This window comes from Alligator sinensis, unplaced genomic scaffold (genome assembly GCF_000455745.1).
Source record: "Alligator sinensis unplaced genomic scaffold, ASM45574v1 scaffold91_2, whole genome shotgun sequence".
NCBI classification, from domain to species: Eukaryota; Metazoa; Chordata; order Crocodylia; family Alligatoridae; genus Alligator; species Alligator sinensis.
This window is the reverse complement of record NW_005842529.1, coordinates 469,524-492,609: the sequence shown is the minus strand read 5'-3', so window position 1 is coordinate 492,609 and position 23,086 is coordinate 469,524. Positions and strand designations below refer to the sequence as shown.

The 23,086-nt window shown below is 43.9% G+C and overlaps 1 protein-coding gene across 1 annotated transcript in view; it reads left to right on the top strand.

The window, feature by feature from the left end:
- The window catches only part of LRP6 (LDL receptor related protein 6), a 184,686-nt gene that overhangs the window by 137,588 nt on the left and 24,012 nt on the right, over nucleotides 1-23,086 (top strand). The window contains exons 8-14 of the mRNA XM_006031797.3: nucleotides 730-1,019; nucleotides 3,570-3,796; nucleotides 10,182-10,366; nucleotides 12,814-13,140; nucleotides 17,837-18,039; nucleotides 18,670-18,881; nucleotides 19,560-19,750. Coding sequence (XP_006031859.1) covers nucleotides 730-1,019; nucleotides 3,570-3,796; nucleotides 10,182-10,366; nucleotides 12,814-13,140; nucleotides 17,837-18,039; nucleotides 18,670-18,881; nucleotides 19,560-19,750 — 1,635 coding nt within the window. The remainder of the gene's footprint in view (nucleotides 1-729; nucleotides 1,020-3,569; nucleotides 3,797-10,181; nucleotides 10,367-12,813; nucleotides 13,141-17,836; nucleotides 18,040-18,669; nucleotides 18,882-19,559; nucleotides 19,751-23,086) is intronic.

Here is a 23,086-nt window from a genome sequence, read left to right as displayed (position 1 = left end):
AAATGAATTGAGTGTTATCAGTACACTTGTTAGTAGATATATTTCTACAATACGCATGAACCCTTGTGCACACACTTGTGACAGGGAGATGCTTTGTTTGCAGTCTGAAGTGATAGTTTAAGTGGTCATGAAGCCTGAAGCTTTTTTGAGCCTCAAGGTAATCGTAATAAGATAAAGCTGAAGTATGTGCACTGGTCTGTGGGTTAGATCTGGTCCATGGGCTTGATCCAGCTCACGCGAGGCCAGGGCCCAATCCAGTACATGCCATATCACATCAGATCTGGCCTCAGCCCCGCCATGGGCAATCATGCCTAGCACTCCAACCCAGCCCTGCGCATGCCAGCCACAGGCACAGAGCCGTGGAAGAGTGCTGTATAAAAACAGGTGGTACTCTTGTTCATGCAAAGTTTATGCTGGAAATGAAGAATATCAGGCTTTTCTGCTGTCAGCCCTATTCCTTTTCAGTTGTACTGAATTAATTTACACAGGGTGAAGAGAGAAAAGTGCTAAAATTTAAAACTATGGTAAAAGGAATATCATCCAAAGGATTGTTAAGGCCACAACAAAAATAATCATACAGAGGTTACAAGGTGAAAAACAGATGCAGCCTATTTATTTATATTTAAATGATTTTTTACCTTCCTGATTTCTGTGAAGATTACAAGGATACTCTTGAAAATGAAGCCAGAGTCAAATAATTCTTTTTCTTTTCTTATGCTATGTGATTAGGTACAAACCCTTGTGCAGATGATAATGGTGGTTGCAGCCATCTCTGCCTATACAGACCACAGGGACTTCGGTGTGCCTGCCCCATAGGCTTAGAACTCATAAGTGACATGAAGACATGCATTGTCCCAGAAGCTTTCCTACTGTTTTCACGGAGAGCAGATATCAGGAGAATCTCTTTGGAAACCAATAACAACAATGTTGCCATCCCACTTACTGGAGTCAAGGAAGCATCTGCCTTGGATTTTGATGTGACAGACAATCGTATTTACTGGACAGACATCTCACTGAAGGTGAAGGAAGGAATTCTTGGTTTGTTTGGCATTGGATATAAAGTCGTTTTGTTGTTGGGATCTTCAAACCCTCTAGTTCGGTGGTGCCCAATCTTTCGGCCCCATAAGCAGGATGAGGGGTGCAGCGTTGGTCCATGGGTTGTGTCTGGCCCAGCTCGTGCAAGGCCAGGGCTCAGTCATAATATCACACCATATCTGGCCTATGCCCCACATGTGCAATTAGGCCCACCACCCCAACCCAGCCCTGCACATACCAGCTGGATCCCAGGCACAAGAGCCATATCATCTGGCCTGCTAGGGCTAGGAAATTTGGCTCTGGGGAGCAGTGGCTATGTTAATAGCCATCACTCCCCAACCACAAAATTTCTGTACCGTTGGGGAGTCTTGTGGGCTGGGGGTTGAGCACCCCTGTTCCAGTTTAATAATTGACTAATACATACAACATTTTGCAGAAATCTAGTTCAGATGGAAAGGTTTTTAGTCCAATGCACATTGTCATTCATTTTATTTCCATAGTAAAGTGTGTGTGCACGCGCACACACACACACACACACACACTATTTTTAAACCGGTAGTGTACATTTTCATACACAAAAGGATTAGTAAAAGTTAGAATTTGGTGGAAAACTGAACCCTAAGCAAAACCATAGTTTTAAGGAGATTTGGAGGACAAATACATTGTAGCAACTGTGCTTTCTGTCAGGAGTGGAAGGAGGTTTATTAGTCTCACCTCAGTATCGTTTAGGTAGGAGGCTACCTCATAACAGTCATAATATGGTGAAAATTACAAGCTAGAAGATATGGACTAAAATATCAGTGAGTTTGGGAGACTGATGTAGAAACTTATGAACTGTCTGACTGTGGTATGCCTCTTCCTGTCTCATATTTGTGGGCAGCAAATTTAGTTAGAAGTTTTTAGGCTAGATAATTATTTTTTTTAATAAAGTAAGAATTTTGTAGTTGTGGCGAAGCTAATCCAAATAATAGTCTGTAGTATTCTGCTCTTCATAGCTTAGTTATATAGATACAGGCTCATATAATAGTTTTTAAAAGAGTTTTTCCAAGAGTTTGGCCAGCCCTCCTGGTTTTAATTTGAAATGCGATTGAAATGTTAAAATAAACCTGGATCCCTAGCTCTGTTTTATGGGGCAGTGTAGATGGACACTGAGTGTCATCGGTTTCCATTCTATGCCGTCCATTCCTCTGACACTGGAGGTAAGCACTCAAGCTTGAAACCTGGTAAAATAGAACTTTGTGGCAACTTCTCTGGTGTTTGAAGAGTGAGGGAGGGTATAGGGCAGCAAGGAGGAAACTAGTATCTGACAAAACAAAGTAGTATTTCTTTGCATATCAGTGTTGTTATTTTAAAGCTTCTAGATGGTCAGTGTAAACCAACAGTAAAGAACAGTGGAACTGTGATATATCTTTATGGCCCCATCTATTGTAAAAAAAAAGTTTATGATGCCAATAATGATTAAAAGAAAAAGGAGAAATTCTCCTCAGTGGGAATTTAATTTAAATGAAGTGTTTTCTTTCTAAACTGAAGTACAGGTATTACACAGGTAATTGACTTTTTAGCCATTCTGTTTTCTTCTTCTTAGTGAGCTGTGCTTAACCTTCTCTTTATGATGTTATAAAATATTGCTGCGCACTGTAGCACACAAGCTTTTGTATAGGCCTGGAAGAGCCAAAATTTCATAGATTTCATAGACATCAGGGCTGGAAGGGACCTCGGAAGATCATCGAGTTCAGCCCCCTGCCCAAAGGGCAGGAAGTCAGCTGGGGTCATAGGATCCCAGCAAGATAAGCATCCGGTTTCATCTTGAAGGTGTTCAATGAAGGCGCTTGAACCACCTCCGGTGGCAGGCTGTTCCAGACCTTGGGGGCTCGGACAGTAAAGAAGTTCTTCCTTATGTCCAGCCTGAAACGATCTTGAAGTAGTTTGTGACCATTCGACCTCGTCATCCCTTGGGGCGCTCTGGTGAACAAACGTTCCCCCAGATGCTGGTGGTCACCCCTGATAAACTTGTAGGTGGCCATCAGATCACCCCTGAGCCTGCGCTTTTTCAGGCTAAAGAGCCCCAGGGCTCTCAGCCTGTCATCATAGGGTCTGCTTCCCTGACCTCTGATCGTGCGCGTGGCTCTTCTCTGGACTCTCTCAAGCTTCTCCACATCCTTTTTGAATTGTGGAGCCCAAAACTGGACACGGTACTCCAGCTGCGGCCTCACTAAGGCCGAGTACAGGGGGAAATAATTTCCCCTCAAAGCTGGCAGTGAATTGTTAAGGTCACTTTGCCATGTAGATTGCTTAATTGAACCAGGCTAAAGTCACGCCATTTACTTCCCAGTGAAATGCCATTGTGATTGACACAGAATATTTTCATGGAGTATAGCAAGTCATTGCTTCTGAATAGAAGCATTGTTCACTGAGCAAATATGTAGCATATTGTATGATCCTCTTTCCTACAAGATGCTTGAAGTCTGCAGGCTTTTAAATTCAGACCCAGCGACGGACTGGTAAAGTTTCTATGAATCTTTGCATCCCCACAGACTATCAGCAGGGCATTTATGAATGGCAGCGCACTGGAACATGTGGTGGAGTTCGGGTTGGACTACCCTGAAGGCATGGCAGTTGACTGGCTAGGGAAGAACCTGTACTGGGCCGATACCGGAACAAATCGCATAGAAGTATCGAAACTGGATGGGCAGCATCGCCAAGTGCTGGTATGGAAGGACCTGGACAGTCCCCGGGCGCTGGCATTGGACCCTGCTGAGGGGTAACTCACTGACTTAATCCTGTGCTTATGAACATTTTAAAAATAATGCATGAATATTCTCTGTAGGGCATGTTAAGGAAGTACCCACATGTAAGTCCTGAGTGAATCCAGCTAGGGAATTGAACCTAGGAATTTGGAACCTGGAGAAAGTCTGGAGAAATAGATTCTAGAAATAGATTCTTCATGTCCTGAAAAATCAGAGATGCTCATTAGAAAGTGATTTTTATTTAGTTTTTTAATTAACCATGCAATGAAGTTAGCTGTAAGTTTATGGAATTCATTAATTAGAAAAGTTTTGTCACTTTGAAAACAAAACAGTTATTCCTTTTAAAATGGAGCTTCAGCACGGGTCATGATGCTGTGAAGGGGTATGACATAGTCTGCTTTTGAAGGAAGAAGAGAAGCTCATTGCTTGAGTATAAAAAGAGATCTTTGTTTGGTTGCTCCAGGATGAAATGTTGAGAAATGGACTTGTTCCCATTAAATGTATAGCACAAATGAAGGAGAAAACCTGTAGTATTTCATATCTGCATATCCCTTGAACCGTTTGAAATACTTTACAAGCCTTAACTAATTTATTTCTGGCAAAGACCCATAGGAGGTGTGCTAGTTATGTATTGCACATATTTTACAGGTGGGAAAAACAAGACACAGAAGCTAAAGGTCTGATTTTTAGATATTCTAAATTCGTAGTTTCCAATGTTATAGCATAGGGGTTGTCAACTAGGGGTACACATACCCCTGAGGATACTTGGGAAGGCTCCACAGGGTATGTGGCAGCGGCGCAGGGTGGGCAGGACAGCCAATACTTTTCTTTTGCTTTTGGCTACCATGTGTCACTGGCAATTCTGGTTTTATGCCCCTAGGGGGCACCCCCCCTCACCCTCCTGCTCATCTGTCAGCCGCTGGGGGACTCCCTGCTTCTTGACTAGCTGCCAGGGGTACACCAACCAAAAAAGGTTGAAAACCCTTGCTATAGTAGGAGCTACAGTAATATAGAGAATTTAGTACTATACTTCTATGCCTGTAACAGGATCAGACCCTGGGGGCATGACACCCTCTGATGGCCATGCAGCTTCTGCGCTGCTCTGGCTCCTAGGGTAACTTCCCTTTCCCCTCACCTGCCATGCATTTGTTGGAATAATCTGATTATGAAAAGGGAGGCTGCCCCAGGGTCCCAGAGTGAGCCTTTCTTTATTATCAGATATTGAGTACCTCCTGAACCCAGCCGATCCCTGTCCTGCCCCTTAGGGGCTAACTGGTGCCCTTCTGGCCCTGTCTGTGCTCTAGCACACTGGTTGCCTTAAGGACTGCTCGTGGCCTCCTTCCATCGCTACAGCCACGCCCATGCCTCAAAGATGTTACTGGTTCATTGCAGTGTCAGGCCTTTCCAGGCCTCTATGCCCTTGTTGGAGCCTTGACCTTCCCAGCTTCTGCCTCTTTTTTCTAACTGGGCCCATAGCCCAAGGCCCACTGTTTTGGATCTCAGCTCCTGGGACCCCTCCCCTTAGCTTTCACCTGTCCTGGGCTCTGGGCCCCTGGCCCTGGCTTTCACCCATCCTTGGCTCCAGGCCACTGGCCTTCGCTTTTGCCCCTCCCAGGCTATGGGCCTCTGGCCCTGGCTTTCACCTCTCCTGGGCTCCAGCCCTAGCCTTCCTGGCTTCACGCTGCTTCTATTCTCTTTTCTAGCTCAGGCTTTCAACCCTCTAGGTTTCGACCTGTCAGCATCTTGCCCTGGGCTGTGGAGGAGCTAAAAACACCTACATGCCTCATCAGGTACCCCTGTGGCTTGAACTTCAGCGCACTCCTCAGGAGCTTCACTGTGACCTCATCACCCCTTATAGTGGCTCTTAGTCCACCAGTATAACCCAAACATAAACACAAGCCTGCAAGCCCTATAACAAAAGTCTTCCCATACTGGGTGTAAACGTAAACACAAGCCCGCTGGCTGTATGTGAAAATTCTCCCCTTACTGGGTCATGCTTCCCTGGAGGCTGTACATTCCTTACTTGCAGGTCTCAGGGCAGCTCAGGTATTAGCCACTCTCCTGCAGCCATCCTACTCAGAAGCCCCTTTCCCTGTCACCTGCAGGGCCAGACTGGCCCCCATGTCTCAGGCACTGACCTTATATGCCTCCTAAACCCTGTCCCTTCCTGTCAGCTGGCTCTCCAGCCACTTGCAGGGGTTTTCATTTTGGACCTGATGACCGGTCTACCTTTCCCTGCAGCATCTTAGCTCAGTTGCCTGCACCCCTTTGTTGCTAGACTGCCTAGACACCTGCCCTGGCGCAGCTTACTGCCCTGCTGCTATCCTCTGGGGTAGCCTCTTATCTGCATGGCTGCTGGTCTGCTTGCTTTCTGGCAACTGGCTCACTAGCCATTAACCTGCTTTCTAGCTGCCAGCCCCCACGCAGCCAGCTCAGCTCAGCCTGTTGCAGGGTCTTCTTAAAGTAACTGAGTCATGTCTGTCCTATGCTGTGGTCACAGCAGTGAGTGCAGGATAGGCCTACCCTAAGTTAGATGTGTTTACCATTGTACCCCCTGGCTCCCTGGTACAATGCCCTTCTGCTGGCAGTGCACAAAACACTGTGATATACACTGATGTAGCAGGACTTAGTTGAACTGTATTCTGTACAGAGCCTGCTTGGGAGCTTGGATTCAGGAGCCTGAGGTCAAGTCATTAACTTGTGCAAGTGTACTGGAGAGTCTCTGAACACTGCTAGCAAGTTTGCAGAGAATAATGCTTCACTTATTCTTATTTGCCATTAGGAACATATGAGTCTTTTATCCTTAGTAGTCTTACCATTCTTTGCATAGAGCTGGTAGAAAGGGGTGAAGACTGGGAGCTTTCAGAAATCCTGCAGAGTTGTCTTCTGTCCCAAAACTCAGCTAAGTTCTATTTCCTTTTGTGCTGAAAGGCCTCAGTCCAGTGCTAAACCTGGAATAAATCAGTGTCCTTCCTTCCTTTTCTCCCCCACTTCTGCCAACCTGCTTCACTCCCCCAAGTCTATGTTGGCATGGTTAATAAGCAGAGCCAGCACATGCTTAGATGATTGGGGGAAGGTTTGTTAGACATTTCTAATGGCTAAAGGAAGATTTAGTCAGTCTTGATCTGCAGATGTTCTGCATATTAAGTATCTAGGAAATATAGTAGATTACTTACTAAATTTGAGTCAAGTGTCAGCCTGTCATGCAAAAAACTCAGCCCCTGGCTGGGATGTATAAATGGAAATATTGTGCAGAAGGCATGCACCGTAATCTTTCCACCCTATCAGCAATGGTAAGGCCTGGACCATGATAGGTACTGCATTTCAAGAAAGGTCTGGATCTATTTGAGAGAGTGCAAAGAAGAGTAATAGAAATGAGTAGAGTTCTTGAAATCATTATCTGTGAAGAAAGGTTGAAAAAATGAGTTTGTTGAGTTTAAAGAAGAGAAAACTCTGAAAGGAGACATAACGGTCTTCAAATATATAAGAATAAGTGACTAACTAAAATAGAGAAAAGAAAATGACTGTGGCGGATAAAAAAATTCTTCCCCAAACAGAAAGGAAGTTCATCGTGTATTTTATTTGGAGGATAGGGTGTTTGGTTATCTCAACTAGAAAATGAGTAAGTGTAGCATTAATAGGTGATGTCCACGGAGAGTAGTGCAAAGAGTAATGACAACAAACTGCAACAAAGAAAATTTAGGTTAGACATTAGGAAAATAAAAACAGTGTGATTGTTGAAGTAGTTGAGCGCTGGAATATATTACCTGGAGAGGTTGTGGAGTTCCTGTTATTAGACATTTTTTAGATCAGGTTAGACAGATATTTTCCTATTTGCGTAGTTATAAATTATAGTTAGCCCTGCCTTGGAGCCTATTTTCTCTGATTCTGTAAAGTAACTCTTCCCAACCTGGAGAAAAGTTGGCTAAAGGCTAAAAGGACTTTACAGGTTTGTTTGAACTTGATTGTGACATGGGATAAAGGTGTTAACTTCAACTAGCTGCTCTCCTCAAATATTAAACAGCTATGTTGTTTTTAAATTTTGGAATAAGTTCTAAAGTATTTGTCTTAGAATCATAGAAAATTAGGGCTGGAAGGGACCTCAGGAGGTTATCTAGTTCAACCTCCTTCTCAAAGCAGGTCCATCCCCAGCTAGATCATTCCAGCCAAAACTTTGTCTAGTTGGGTCTTAAAAACCTCCAAGAATGGAGAGTCCACAACCTCTTTGGGTAGCCTGTTCCAGTGCTTTATTACCTTCCTAGTGAGAGAGTTTTTCCTGATATCTAATGTAAACTCCCCTTGCTGCAACTTAAGACCATTGCTCCTTTTCTGTCATCTGCCACCACTGAGGACAGTCTACCTCCATCCTCTTTGGAACCACCCTCAGGTAGTTGAAGGCTGCTATTAAATCCCCCCCTCAATCTTCTCTTCTCCAGACTAAATAAGCCTAATTCCCTCAGCCTCTTCTCAGAAGTCTTGTGGCCCAGCCCCCTAACTATTTTCATTGCTTTCCACTGGTCTCTTTCTAGTTTGTCTACATCCTTTCTGTAGTGGGGGCCACAAAACTAGACACAGTACTCCCAAGGTGGCCTCATCAGTGCTGAATACAGGGGAAGAATCACTTCCCTCAATCTGCTGGCAATGCTTCTACTACTGTTGGCTCATATTCAGCTTATTGTCCACTGTAACCCCAAAGTCCTTTTCTGCAGAGCTGCAGTTTAGCCAGTCAGTCCCCAGCCTGTACCAGTGCATGGGATTGTTCCATCCTAAATGCAGGACTTTTCACTTGTCCTTATTGGACCTCATGAGATTTCTTTTGGTCCAGTCCTCCAGTTTGTCTAGGTTTCTTTGAATCCTAGCCCTACTCTCCAGCATATCTACTACAGCCCTCAGCTTGGTGTCATCTGCAGACTTGCTGAGGGTGCACTCCATCCCATCTTCCAGGTTTTGATAAAGATATTGAACAAAACTGGCCCAAGGACCAACTCCTGGGGCACTCCACTTGATATTGGCTGCCAACTAGACATTGAGCCATTGATTGCTACCCTTTGAGCTGATGATCCAGCCAATTTTCTCTCCACCTTCCAGTCCATTCATCCAATCTGCACTTGCTTACATTGCTTGCACAGATGTTATGGGAGATTGCATCAAAAGCTTTGCTAAAATCAAGGTATATCACATCTACTGCTTTCCCCACATCCACAGAACCAGTAATTTCATCACAGAAGGCAGTCAGGTTGGTCGGGCATGATTTGCCCTTGGTGAATCCATGATAACTGTTTGTAATCACCTTCTCCTCCTCCAAGTGTTTAGAAATGGATTCCTTGAGTGTCCACCTGGCTCCATGACTTTTCCAGGGAATGAGGTGAAGCTCACCAGTCTGTAGTTCCCTGGATTCTCCTTCTTCCATTTCTCTAAACATGGGCACTATACTTGCCCTTCTCCGATCATCCAGGACCTCTCTGTCACCTTGAGTTTTCAAAGATAATGGCCAGCAGCTTTGCAATCTCATCAGCCAACTTTCTCAGCATCTTGGGTGCATCGCATATAGCCTCATGGACTTTTACATATCTAGCTTTTATAAATAGTTCCTAACCTGTTCTTTCACCACTGTCTTTCTAATATTAGATGTTTACCCAAGACATAAAGAAACCTTCCTTAAAACAATAAAGCATCATTAATGTAGTAATATACTTGTGTGTTAAACTTCCAGTATCTGACTGACACTATACTTCCAATATGGAAGTAAATAAATCAGCATGTGGATACATAATTCTTTCACTTTTGATCTGAATGGAAGTGCCATAGGGTTTTATGATGCTGTGTCGTTGAACACAATTGATTCCACTGGTGCCTAGAGAATCAAACAACTGCTGGTGTGAAATTGGCCGGGAACAAGCATTTTACAGATGTATCCTCACTCCATACTCACTTATTTAAAAAAGAGCAAAGGCAAAGAAGTAGAGGAAGTCCTTTTTGCTTATATGAAATGCCATGGACCGCTTCTTAATAAGTAAAAAAAACCCATAAACTAGTGTGCTCAGTTGCCGCCTGGTTGAGTGTTAGCTAACACGTGTAAACTTGTTAAAGACTGAAGTGCTTCAGTAAGGAAATCATTGGTAAAGGTCCAACTCTATAAAGAAAAAAATACTGTTGGCAGCAGTGTAAGGAAATCTGACTCACTTCCTCACTTGTATTTTGAGGAAAAAATGGAGTGCTAGGAGTTCTAATAAATGCTTAAATGTATACCTCTAAGTCATCTGTTCCTACTTCTCTTTTGTTGTCTTATTTTGGTGTTTTCCTGTTTTGCCTTCAAGTTTTGACAAGAAGTATTACAAGTTTTTGTCAATCTTAAAACTCTCTATTGGATAAATATCACATTTCTGGCATTTTAACCAGGTTTATGTACTGGACCGAGTGGGGTGGGAAGCCCAAGATTGACCGAGCTGCCATGGATGGAAGTGAGCGTACTACTTTGGTACCAAATGTGGGACGAGCTAATGGGCTAACTATTGACTATGCCAAAAGACGACTCTACTGGACTGATTTAGATACCAACTTGATAGAATCTTCCAATATGCTAGGTGAGCGGCTGTTCTGTTTTCTGTTTGGTTTTTGTGTTGGCAGTCTCTCAGTACTTAAGAGACAGTACCTCTAAGGGCTATATGTACACCCTGGGGAATTATGCAGTTATGCGCCCCTGCAATTTTCACATAAAAAGCATGACCATGCATAATTGCATAATTTTGCATAACTGGACATCTGGGTAAGTGGGGAAGGGAGCTCCTGCCTGCAGGAAGAGGCAGGGAGGGTGTGGGGTTTGTGGGTGGGCATGGAGGTATTTGTAGGTGGGTGTGGGCCATGCACCATTAGGCCAGGCCAGCTGGCTGCATACCTCCACATAGGAAAGCCACATGTGGAGGTATGGAGCGTGCCCGGTCCAATGGCACGCAACTCTGCTTCTACATACTTCTTGCTGCTGGAGTGCCAGAAGCTGCACATGGAGGCACGGAGCCTGCCCAGCCCCATGGCACGCGGCTCCCAGCTGATCTTCCATCAGGCTGGGCCAGCCAGCATTGTGCCTCCACACGGGCCTTCTAGAACTCCAGTGGGAAGCTGCACATGAAGGCACAGAGCCCTCCTGGGCAAATGGCACATGGTTTCCACCTGCAATGCCGGGAGCTCCAGATGCTGTCATGGATGAGTCCGGTCTGGTCTGAAGGCATGTGGAGGCCCCGGGATTCAGCCAGAGGTATGTGCTGTAGGAGGTTCTGCCTGCAGTGGCCATGAGCACCCTGAGGGCCTGCTGATGATGATCCAGTGGTGGGGGTGTGCACTGGGTGGGTGCATGTGTGGTGGGGGGGGCTCACACCCACCTACAACCCCCCCCCACACACACCCTCACACCCCTTCACAACCCCTCCCCATACTCCCATAGGTACATCCCCCCCCACACCCGTCTACAAGCCCCATACACACCCCCCATACCTTCACAAATTCCCCCACGCATCCTGTACCCCCTACACCCACCCGCAACTTCCCCCCACAAATCCCATACCCATCCATAAACCCCAAATACATACCCACATCCACCCCACACCTGTCCACAAATCCCCCCCCACTGACACTCCCCCACACCTAACCATACAAAGTACCTGCATATATTCAAATGCAGGTTTAAATAGTGTTATATTGTGTTTAATTTGTTTTAAAAAATAAAAGTAATTAATTGTGCATAATTTTGATTTTTTTTCTGTGCATGATTTCCTGGGGTGTATATATGGTCTTAAAATCAGGTTCAGTTTTTTTTAACTTTGCCCAACTTTACTTTTTTTTCTTGTTCTGTAGTAGGCTTTGTGAAATAGTGAATCCAGTGAGGCCTCAATTTTCTTATAATGTAGTTGCTTATAAAGCTGAAATTACAGAAACAGCATGTATTAGTGATAGGTAAGACAAAGCTCTCAACTGGTAAATTTTTGGAGTGTCTAGTTTTGCTACAGTGGATAATATCCAGATAGTAGTGTAATTTAATAGACTCCCAAAATATAGGGTTTATACCTACAGTATGTCAACACAGTTTATATCAAAGATAAGGGTATGAAGTAAGTATGATGGAGATGTCTGAAGATGGGTAGACACCAGGTGCTCATCACCCTTATGGAATTTGACCAATCTAAATTGTCACAGCCTTTTGTTTTAAATGTCTGTGAGGCCCCAGCTACATTACACCTAAGGTGTGATTAACTAGTTAATCATGTCTTAAGTAGTCACCCAGCCACACGCTCATTCACTTAATGGAGTGATAAAAGAGGAATAAGCTACAAAGTTATTCCACTAAATATTTGTAATAACTTCATAGGTGCTTTCTATCACACAATTAATAGAACATATGACCATGGGCCCCTGTGCCTGGGAACCCAGTCAGCTGATCGGAGCTCCCATATGGTGGGGCCCATGGGTACCCCAGAGCCTGAGAACTGCCAGCTGAACCTGACTCCCAGCAGCAGGACAACGTGCCTTTGTGGCTGGGAGTCCCATTAGCTGACAAGACTCCCAGTTGCATGGGAATCCTGTGCACCCCCAGATCTGGAAGCCAAGCCGCCCCGTATCGTTCCTTTCTTCCCCCCACCCACCCGCGGTGACCCAGCTGCAGGGGTGCACATGGCATGGCAGTAGGCACAATTGTATGGATTGTATATTACATCCCATCACGCTTTAACCTGCATGTATAGAGGGGGCCTGAAATAAATAGATGGTAAAGATGTCAGAAAAACTTTTGAGCATAAACGTCCTTCCTCAGGACAGGATCTGAGGAAAGACACTTTGTGTTCAAAAGCTTGCCCAACATTTTCCCAACTATGTAGTTGGTCCAATACAAGGTGTATCACCGAGCAGATCTTGCTTCTGAAATATTCTCTGGCCTGTCACAGCTGCTACAACATTACTCTGAAATAATTATCTAATGCATTCTTATGAATTATTCATTTGCTCCCCAATAATTCTTCCTTTCTCCCTTGTTTTTTGAAAACAGGTCTTGACCGTGAGGTTATTGCTGATGACTTGCCTCACCCGTTTGGCTTGACTCAATACCAGGATTACATCTATTGGACAGACTGGAGCCGGCGCAGCATTGAGCGAGCCAACAAAACCAGCGGCCAGAACCGAACTATCATTCAAGGACACTTGGATTACGTTATGGATATCTTGGTCTTCCATTCTTCCCGACAGGCAGGTTGGAACGAATGTGCATCTAGCAATGGGCATTGCTCTCATCTCTGTTTAGCAGTACCCATTGGTGGTTTTGTCTGCGGCTGCCCAGCTCACTACTCCTTGAATTTTGACAACAGGACCTGCAGTGGTAAGTCCTCAGCACAAATTAATAGCTAGAAGCCTTGGGAGGAAGCTGCATTTCTTGTTATGATGGGAATATGTGAGGGAAGCATGGTTAAAATATAAAATCCATTACCATCATTTATTGGGAATAGCAACGAATGGATAAAAATAGTTTACTTAAGGGGCTGGTGGGGGGGGGACACGCAGAAGAGGAGAAGCTCTTTCTTTTAATGACAGCAAAGTTTGTTTTGATGACAGAAGCTGAGTATGTCAGGTCATGGCTCTTCTCTATTTTTGAGACTAACAGTTCTTTAGAAACCTTTTCAGCATCTGTAAAGTAGGATGTGGGAACAGATGACAGTGGTAATAAAAGTTCAGCTGTTGTTTATTTTCTCATATGCTAATATTTTATAAAGTGATCAGATACAGGTTAGGTTATTTAAAAAAAATCTTCCATTAAGCCAGCAGCTCAACAGAGAACCAGCCTCTAAAGTGTTAACTTTAGTGCCGCTTTTCACTAGGTCTGTAAGCTAGAGCAAGATTATGTGGGAAGGGATGCTGGAAACACTTTTGTACTAGTCTATAAAAGTTCCTGCAGGATCATTCCCTTCAGTAACAGGGAATTCTTGAACAATGGTGCTCAACATTTTTGGCTTATGGGCCAGGTGGGCAGTGCCCAATCCCTCCACAGGCCAAATTCAGTTGGTGGACCCAATCTGGCACCCAAGGCAGGCCCCACCTGGCCACACAGAGGGGAGCAGCCCAGCCTTGATCCAGGCACATGGGGGGAAGGGGGCTTGGCTTGGCCCCAACCTGGTCCTGCAGGGGGGACATGACCTGGTCCCGTTCCAGCCCCATGAGGCAGGGGGTATGGCTCTGCCCCAAACCAGCTGTGCAGGGTGAAGGGACATGGCCTGGCCCCACAGGAGGAAGGGGGTGTGGCCCAGCCCCAACCTGGCCAGTTGTGGGTGGGGGCATGGCCCAGTCCCATGGCAGGACAGAGAAGGGAGTTGGGGCCAGCCCTGAGCCAGCTGCACAGGGGGAAGGAGCATGGCCTGGCTCCAGTCCAGGCGTACAGTGGGAAGACTACATGGCCTTGCCTTGATCTGGGATGTGTGGGGTGCAGGGTTGGGGTCATGGCCTGGTTCTGACCTGCCCCTAGGAGCTTCACATTTTGGCAGCGAGAGGGGCAGTAGTATTGTCACTGCTCCTCCGCTGCCAAATTTCCCGACCCATAGGGAGACCTGTGAGCTGGATTCCAAGGCTCCCTGGGATGCATTTAAGGTTGAGGTTGAGCACCCTTGCTTTAGAAGATAGGTGATATTTTGGCTCAAATTTTGGACATTGGATGAGCTTTAGGTAGCTTGGCAGATAATGTGGTGGTGACTTAGATTTTTTGGCTGCTGAGATGCTGGGTCCCCTCAAAGCCCGCCCCACTGTAGACAAAGGTATTGCTTCTGAGAGAGAAGAGAGGCTTCAGTGTGCTGTCTCCAAATCTTGATCACAGAGCAACTAAACCCCAGTTTTCTCTATTGTTGTGCAGAGCAGAACCACAAGGCCCTTGGCTAGAAACTAACTGCAGACAACCCAAATAATTCACCCATGTCTCAATAATTGGCTGCTGGTGCTGCTCTTGTAACTTTGGCAGCTAAGCTGAATGTCTGATTTCCATCGGTATCATTCAGATTAGTCAGTGGGTTAAGAGAGTCATAGTACACAGAGACAGATTATATCTCACCTGTATTTTACATGACTCAGGAGATCCAGCCTGCCACTCTTAAGTCAAATCTAGGGATTCTTGTTCTGTCACCTCATAGAAGGTTTTGGAAAGCATCCTCTTGGAAGTCTTCTGCTTTATGCTCCCAACATGTTCTGCACTTCTCTTCTGTTGTTTGCTACAAGGGACAGTTGCATGACAGCTAAAGATCTTTGCTCCTTAATCATCTTCCTCTTTTCCAGAAAGTCGAAAGCATAATTTTTGTCATCACTGTGGTGAATTATTGTGATCCTAAGCAGAGGGCTTTGACTTCTTATAGGAAATAATAATAGAATCCTATAAAGATCCTGTTTTTGTGGAAATGCTCTTCGTAACAAAGCAATGAGAAAAATTGCAGGAAATACATCAGGAAGAAGTAGAACTGCCTCTACATAGCATGGGTTCAAAGTCTTCTATAAAGCGTTAAACGCTTTTTCTTGCTATGTTCAACCCTGGTAGCTTTCCAACTTCTCATTTGTAGGTAATTGGAGACTTAGGTTTTCTTCATGATTTAATTTTTCTCTTGGCCACTGTAAACAGAGCTTGGATCATTTTTAGTCTCCTTGCCTATTGTATTTGCTTTTGTATTTCTGATCATTATTATAACACAAGCCCGGTCAGGAGGCCAAATCCTCCCCTTTGTGAACCATATTGCACATGTGTGCACACATTCCCTTAATTATGGGAAAGAGACACTGCTGTGACTAGCTCTGGTATCTTTACTTTTCTGAGCCAGCATTGTTCTTCAAGTTCAATGTAGTACAGTCCTCCAACTGGGACCCAGCTGTGTTTCACCCATAGTTCCTTCCAAAAACTCAGTTAATCTCTCCCCACTGATAATATATTTTATGCTGGAGACTGGGAAATGTTCTCCCAAAAACCTGTGTTGTGCTTCAGAGCCTTAGTGACTCCAATATGGAAATTTGCTTCACTTACCAGGTCTAATGAGCCTCCATGTGAAGCTCTTAGTCAATGAGACCCTAAAACTGAGAGATGATTTTTGGAGAGGAGGTGTAAAGGGTTTTGAGTCCATACGAAAGGTCACTTGCATACTTTGAGTGGTTATTTTGTTCTGGCCTAATTTGTTCTCCCTTGCAAGTCTTCCTTAAATTATTTTTTTTAATCCCGTAAATCAGGGAGCTGAGTTTTTCCAAGCATGTTGTTTTGCTGTTTATACTCTGTGGTGTTAGTTTCTGTACACACATGTGTGCACACACGTCTGTGCGAGTGACTTTTTTAACTTTAAAAAAATTATACAAATATTAAAAACAAATGGTGAAAAGTGCAAAGGTATGCGGCCTTCCCAGGGGTCGAGCATGAAACATTTATTAGCAGCAGAAAAAACTACCATGTCACCCCAGATTGCAATGCCCTCCCCCACGCTCCTCATGGGGTTACACATGTAGGACCTGCTGTCCATCCTCCACCTTGCAGAGGGCCTCCTCATTGGCCCAGTGCAACACAAACTGGTTCACGTTTTGTTGCAAGGTGAAATGTCCACGTTCAAATGTGACACACGCCCAGACCCAGAAGTGGAAGAGCTGGAGTTTATCATTGGAGCTGGTCCCTGTGAGCTGGTTTCTGTAGCTTTTCAGAGTTGCCATCTTTGCCTGACCCAGCAGGAAATTGGCCAGGCAGATCATATTCCCCTTGGCTGCTTACTATGGGATAGAGAAGATGTACACAGTCCCAAAAAAGTCCAAGTCCATCACACCAGAAAGGGTTCTGAGGGCAGCAAAGAGTAGGTGCAGCTGGAGGCAGTCTAGGAAGGCATGGGGAAAGAGAAAGGGCAGGAAAAAGAGAGAGAAAATAAAGCTGCTGATCATTGGTGCCCATTGCTACCTCTGCTTCCCCAGGTTTCACCTTACCTGTTTCATAGTTTGGTTGAGCTGCAGCATTGCCCCACTGTTTGAACACTCAAACCATTGGAAACAAAATGTTCTGAGTCTAGAACTCAGAACAAACATTTCTGGATGCTGGAGCTTGTACTCTGGTGCACAGTTTTGTTTCCAGGCTGACTGTTGACTGGTGCTACAACTATGAAAAAATGATGCTCTTAAATTTATAAGTCAAATCTCTGATCAAATTACCTACACGTATGTCCACGAGCACTTGTCTGAAGGCATAACTGTGAAGTTGCAGTTGGTGAATGAAGCTCGAGTAGCAGACAATTTATTTTTTTCTGCTGATTAATATTATTTAAGAGAGAACTTGATATACAGGGTGGTTTTCTTTCTCGGCCTGAGGTTGCCATATTGGTCAGTGAGGGCACTCAGCACTTGTAACTAAACTTCTGCAGTGCTTTTAGTGGTTCAGTAAGTAATTTTTCATTCACTTGTTTTTGGATGAGGTTTTCACTTGTCTCCTAGTCTTCTGGACATGTTTGCTTTCTTCCTAGTCTGGTAGGGGAGAGCAGTGTTGAACACCTAAAAACTGAGCAATGAGAAGCTGAGCAGAATGTGACATTAAATTCTCCTGACTGCACCTATCCAAAATAGACATTTTTCTGTTGGGCTCCTTAGTTTTTTTCCTGAGAGAGTGAGAGGGTTGTAGCAGCACATCTGTACCAGCCTAATGAAAGTCTTTACTTTACCGTGATCTAGTAGCAAAGCACAAATAGTTAATTTTGCAAAGTTTTACCTGCCATTGGAAATGTACTAGCTTAAAATCAAACTTTAAAGTCAGTGAAATATTACTTTCCCTGGCCCTGAAAAAACATAACTGACCATTTTGTTTTGTGGCAATTTTGACAGTTTTTCAGTTGCAAAGAGAAGGATAAACAGCTTAACTTTGCCCTTCACATCCACAGTCTTCTATTTGTTGAATAAAGATGCTTTTTAAGTCCTTCCTACAACCAAGTTGTATATGTTTTATGGTATTTTTCGCGTAGTAGCCACTGCTATTAAGCAAGCTAGGTAACCAGTGTTTCAGCTCTTTGTGTTTGTATTTGTCCCTTTTTTAAAAGCTCCTACAACCTTCTTGCTGTTCAGTCAGAAGAATGCAATTAATCGCATGGTGATAGATGAGCAACAAAGTCCAGACATCATACTCCCCATCCACAGCCTCAGAAATGTTCGGGCCATTGATTATGATCCCCTGGATAAGCAGCTTTACTGGATTGACTCTCGTCAAAACATCATCCGGAAAGCACAAGAAGATGGCAGCCAGGTATCTGTGGGGAGGAATTTTAAGAGGCGGAAAGGCTGTTTATGCCAAGTAGCAATTATGCTTTGTATAATATAAATAGATAGATAGCCTGCTGACTCCCAGGTTTGCTGTAACTGCTGCTGGGCTGAGAAGCTAGTGGTGAGAAGCTCTAGGGAACTGGAGTTTGGGAATTAAGATTCATGAGGAAGCATATGTGAAGAGCCTCAGCATGTGAATGAAGTTGGATGGGAGGAGAAAAGGAAGATTTGGGGGGAGGTGCATTGACTTATATCATTGTTCATCCCCAGACTTTTTAGCCACTGTTCTGTTACTTTTTTTGTATAAATAAGTGCAGGTTTTTCCTGCATGAAGGTTGTCAGTAAAATTCTATTTAAATGCTTTTCAGCCTTAACTCCATCCCCATAAATCCTTATGGGTAAGTGACATGTATCCACTACTGATTCAGCTGTTACCTTGGGAGAGACTAGGAGAAATAACTGAACCTGGGTCTCCAAGTTCCGGGTTGCATTTTGGAGGATCCTTTCTAGCAGCAAACAATGTCGCATTTGGCAGATGTAGTGAACTGTACTGCCTGGGTCAGATTGGTTTTAATGTTCTTCCTGTGACTTTCCTGCATTCCTTTCCCTGCAGAGTCTTACAGTGGTGGCCAGTCCAGTTCCCAATCAGAACCTGGACATGCAGCCCTATGACCTGAGCATTGACATCTACAGCCGTTACATCTACTGGACGTGTGAAGCCACTAATGTAATCAATGTGACACGCCTGGATGGGAGATCGATGGGTGTGGTGCTGAAAGGAGATCAAGACAGGCCCAGGGCCATTGTGGTGAATCCAGAGAAAGGGTATGTATAATTCAGTGGAGGGCTTGGCTGGAACATCAGTCTGGAAACCCTGTGATTAAGACTCTTCAGCAAAATATGGGTTTCCTTGGTACTGGTGCATAAGTGCTAAAGGTTGAAAACTTCAACAGTTCTTAGGGTAAAATTCTGGCTTATTGAAGTCAACGGAAGTTTTGACATAAAGATCAGCACTGCAAGGAAATTAGCAAGGTCCAGTTATGCTCACTCTGGAGCTGAGCCCAACTCAGAGTGAGGGGAGGTACCCATTTGACCAGTTGGCATTAAGAGAAGGGAAGGAGAGGAGCACAGTGCTGAGCAACTCTAGGTGTGTCTTAAAAGACATAGCTAGCCATCTACCAACACACAAGCATCCCAGTGAAAGGAAGGACAGGTGAGATGGCTCTCCCACATCCTCCCCAGAAACACTTTCTTTAGAGATAGGCTGCTCCATAAGCAGTGCTAAAGCCCTCTTGGGAGATAGAACATGCTGGTGTCCTGTTCACCCTTCTCCTTAACTGTTAGGGACTTGCAAAAGGGGAAGCATTGTTTAGCCCTAAGTCAAAAATGAGGTTATTTTCTTTGGTAAATCAGTTGTTGTCTTAAACAGCATCTGTGTTTCTTTGTGTGAATTGTGCAGAAATGAGTGTAATAACCCTTTTTGTCTAACCCGTTTTATTGTAGGTACATGTATTTCACCAACCTACAGGAAAGGTCTCCCAAAATTGAGAGAGCAGCATTGGATGGAACTGAACGGGAAGTCCTCTTTTTCAGTGGCTTGAGTAAACCTGTAGCCTTAGCAATTGACAGCCAGCTGGGAAAGTTGTTCTGGGCAGATTCAGACCTCCGGAGAATTGAAAGCAGTGACCTTTCAGGTAGAGTAGACTCGGTGACTCATTTGGAGTAGGTGGGGAAATGCAGAGAAAAAGGGTTCCTCCTCTGCCTTTCTACTGTAAACAATCAGTACCAGGACTGTACTCATTCCTCAAGTTCACAGCCAGGGAATGTGACTGACTCAGACAGCATACACATTCTCTCTCATTCTTCAATCTGTGATTTACATTACTAATTGCTAAACGTTACTTGCTGTCTATTTTCAGTTTCAAGACCTTTGCCTAATTTTCCTCCAAACTCCTGTTTGCAGCTAAATCCCTGCTGCTTTGTCACTTTTGGTACTTTAGTCTCTGTCAAGTGAAACATCAAGTATGTGGCTAGGGGAAAAAATTATTGGTGGTAGCGTTAAATCAGTATGTACTGACCATTTCTATATAACATGGCAACTGGAATGTGTATCTCCTTATACAGTAAAACCTGGATCATTCATTTCCACATGGTTCACAACCAACTTAGTTCACAGTGGGTTGCTGAATGAAGGGCAATCCATTCAGCTGCTTGTTGCGGCTTTTACTTCAAAGGGTGCGACTTCTCCACTCAGCTGGAGCTCATCAGTGGTCCCTTGCTTTTATTAGTCTTTTATTAGTTAAGCTTCACAACATGCCTGTATGCCAGGACAAGTGGTTCTAATCCATAGTCCCAGATGGTTGGAACCAAGGCACACAGCAAGGTAGACCATATATGACCAGTGATGCACAGCAAGTCAATGAAAGATTAGGGACAGAACTCTGGTCTCCTAATCGGATGCTTTAACCATTGGTTTGCACTTAAATGTCTTAAAGCAGTGTAAGTTCTTTTCTGAAAGTTGTAGCTTGGTGAATGCTTGGATGATTTTGCCCAGTATAGGTTCAACATCTCCCTGCATGACTTACTCAGAGCTCTCCAGCTTCTGAGTGGCTGGGGGTTGCATGACCCCTAATTGCATGCTGCACAGACCCCCAGGGTGGACAACACTTTCTGCACTGCCTCCATGCCACTGCACAGTGTGGAGTCCCCAGGTTCCCCCAAGCTCCCCAGCCATGGGCTCTTTCAGTCCCTTGAGCCACATCCCCTCCCACCAGGGGCAGGGCAGACCAGTAAAAGTTGAAGGAGGAGCCCAGAGACTGTAACAGGAGGAGAGAAGTCATGGGATGACACCCAGCCTGGGGGCCCAGAAGGCTGTAGGTTCACCCGTTGTGGGCTGGATGAGTCCCACTGACCGACTGCCTATTGGACAGCCCTAACTTAAATTATGGATAGCTTAAAGTTATGCGTTTCCTGTTTCTCAGTCTATTATCTCTTAGCTTTTGGGACACCAGCATTCAAGGCCCGTCTGACATTTTATATAACAACTTTTCCTGTTTTTAAACAATCCTACCTTCAAAAAAACCAGCTGTCAGATCCTGTATGTTGCTTAATAACACCTTGCAATTCCCTCCATGAACTTTGAGGAGAACCTTTTCAAACATTCACTTTTTGGCATTTGCCCTGTAAGATAAATCACAGCAATTACTAACCTCATTTCTAACTGATGACACAGAGCTGGCTTTAAAAGGCTGGCTAATAGGCATTTTTTGACAGAGTAACTTCTATGGGGTCCACAACTGTTGTTACTATTAGGGAGAGAGACAGTATGCCTCACATGTGAGAGAGTATTCTTTCTCTTGCCCTTTAAAAAGGCACTTGGAGCCCAGTTCTTTTCTCCTAGTGAGAGAACCAATTGAAAACTTCCTTTGATAGGACTAGACTTCCCAGAGTTCTCACATGATAAAGGGCAAACTTCATTGAAGTTTATTTTCTACCTATGGGGACTTTTTACCATCTTGTAGCATCTACACTTTTCCCAGAGCCTGACGAAGGGACTTTGAAAGCTTGCAGAAAGGGACAGTTTTCTTGCCATTTTCCAGTTGGTCTAATAAAAAGGTATCATTTTGCAACCAAGAGTTCTAGTTTTTTTTATGTCTTTTTGTCCCAGACCAGCACAACTACCAAGTACACCCCTGAAGCACGTATATCTAGTTGTTTTCCAAATAAACTAAATATTGACCAAAAAATACTTTGAGCCTGATTTTTGTATGTAATTGTCTATAGCTCCTTGTTAATTTATTGAGAGTTGCAGCTGTACAGCTTCTCTGAAAGTCAGTCCTGTGTGTAAGTGCCAGGTCCCCTCTTCCCCCTCTCTCCCCAAGTTACAGTTTTTGGAAGGTTTTTATCAGGAAAGAAGAAAGTTAGTCATGGTTTATGTTTAAGTAAATGCTTTGAGCTATAGGATTTTCATTTATGTGCTTCCTGGTAGGACTAGCAGGTGTCGTGTGTGTGTCTTGTATTCCACTTCAGGGTTTAGGGTCAAGTTTATGGAAAAGTAAATTTCAGTGTCCTAGTTAGGTTAGTAGTAATAATTTAGTCACAACTATGGGTAAAAACCAGGGCATGTTTAAGCTTTCAAGTTTCTGTACCACAATGCTAAATATCACTTGCATTGCCCTCACCTACATTCCACTGTAAGAGAACTCCACACAGAAAGATAAAGCTCTTATTCTTCTGAAGACTGGCAACAATCAATACTGTTTCCCTTTTCCCAAGGGCCTGTGCATGGCTCCTGTTCCCCCTTCTCTTATCATCTTGCATGTATACAGTGATTCATATTTGTAGTTTTTAAAGCCAGAATAGATCTCTATGATGATGACTTGTTCTAACCACATGCCTGGCATTAGCCATCCACATTGCAAATTCATTTATTTCTGCATTGAGGTGCATACAGTTCATTCCAGCAGCCAGGTTCTTCATTCTAGAAAAATGAATCAGAAAACTGTTTATCACTTACAGAGTAAGTGTCAGGAATTCTAGGGTTTGTTTTAGACTTTACCACCTGATTACTATGAAATTGAGCTGGTTACTTAACCCCTGTATACTTCAGTTTGTTCTCTCTAAAACGGGGATAGTAATTCTTAGTTTAATTTATATTTTAAAGCATTTGAGATCATCTGATGACAGATGTACAGTGGAAAATATTGTTAGTGGTATAACTAAACATTGAGATAAGAAATTCAGATTGCTTCATTAATTCACATCCAGGCATTAATACTTGAAAGTAGATAACTTAAAATCAATATCTTCCACATGTGTTTTTGGGCAGAAATGTTTCATCCTTTTGTCTGTGGTTATTCACTATACCAGTTAAAAGGTCAATGTTTTTTTTTTAACATAATGTGGTTGAATACATTTACAGGCTATTACCTGCTATCATATATGTACAGCTCTGGTTTACCTGTAATTTAAAATCATGTAATGTTTCAGTCTGTCAAAAGAAAAGCAATTTTTTTTTATAAGTGCATGTA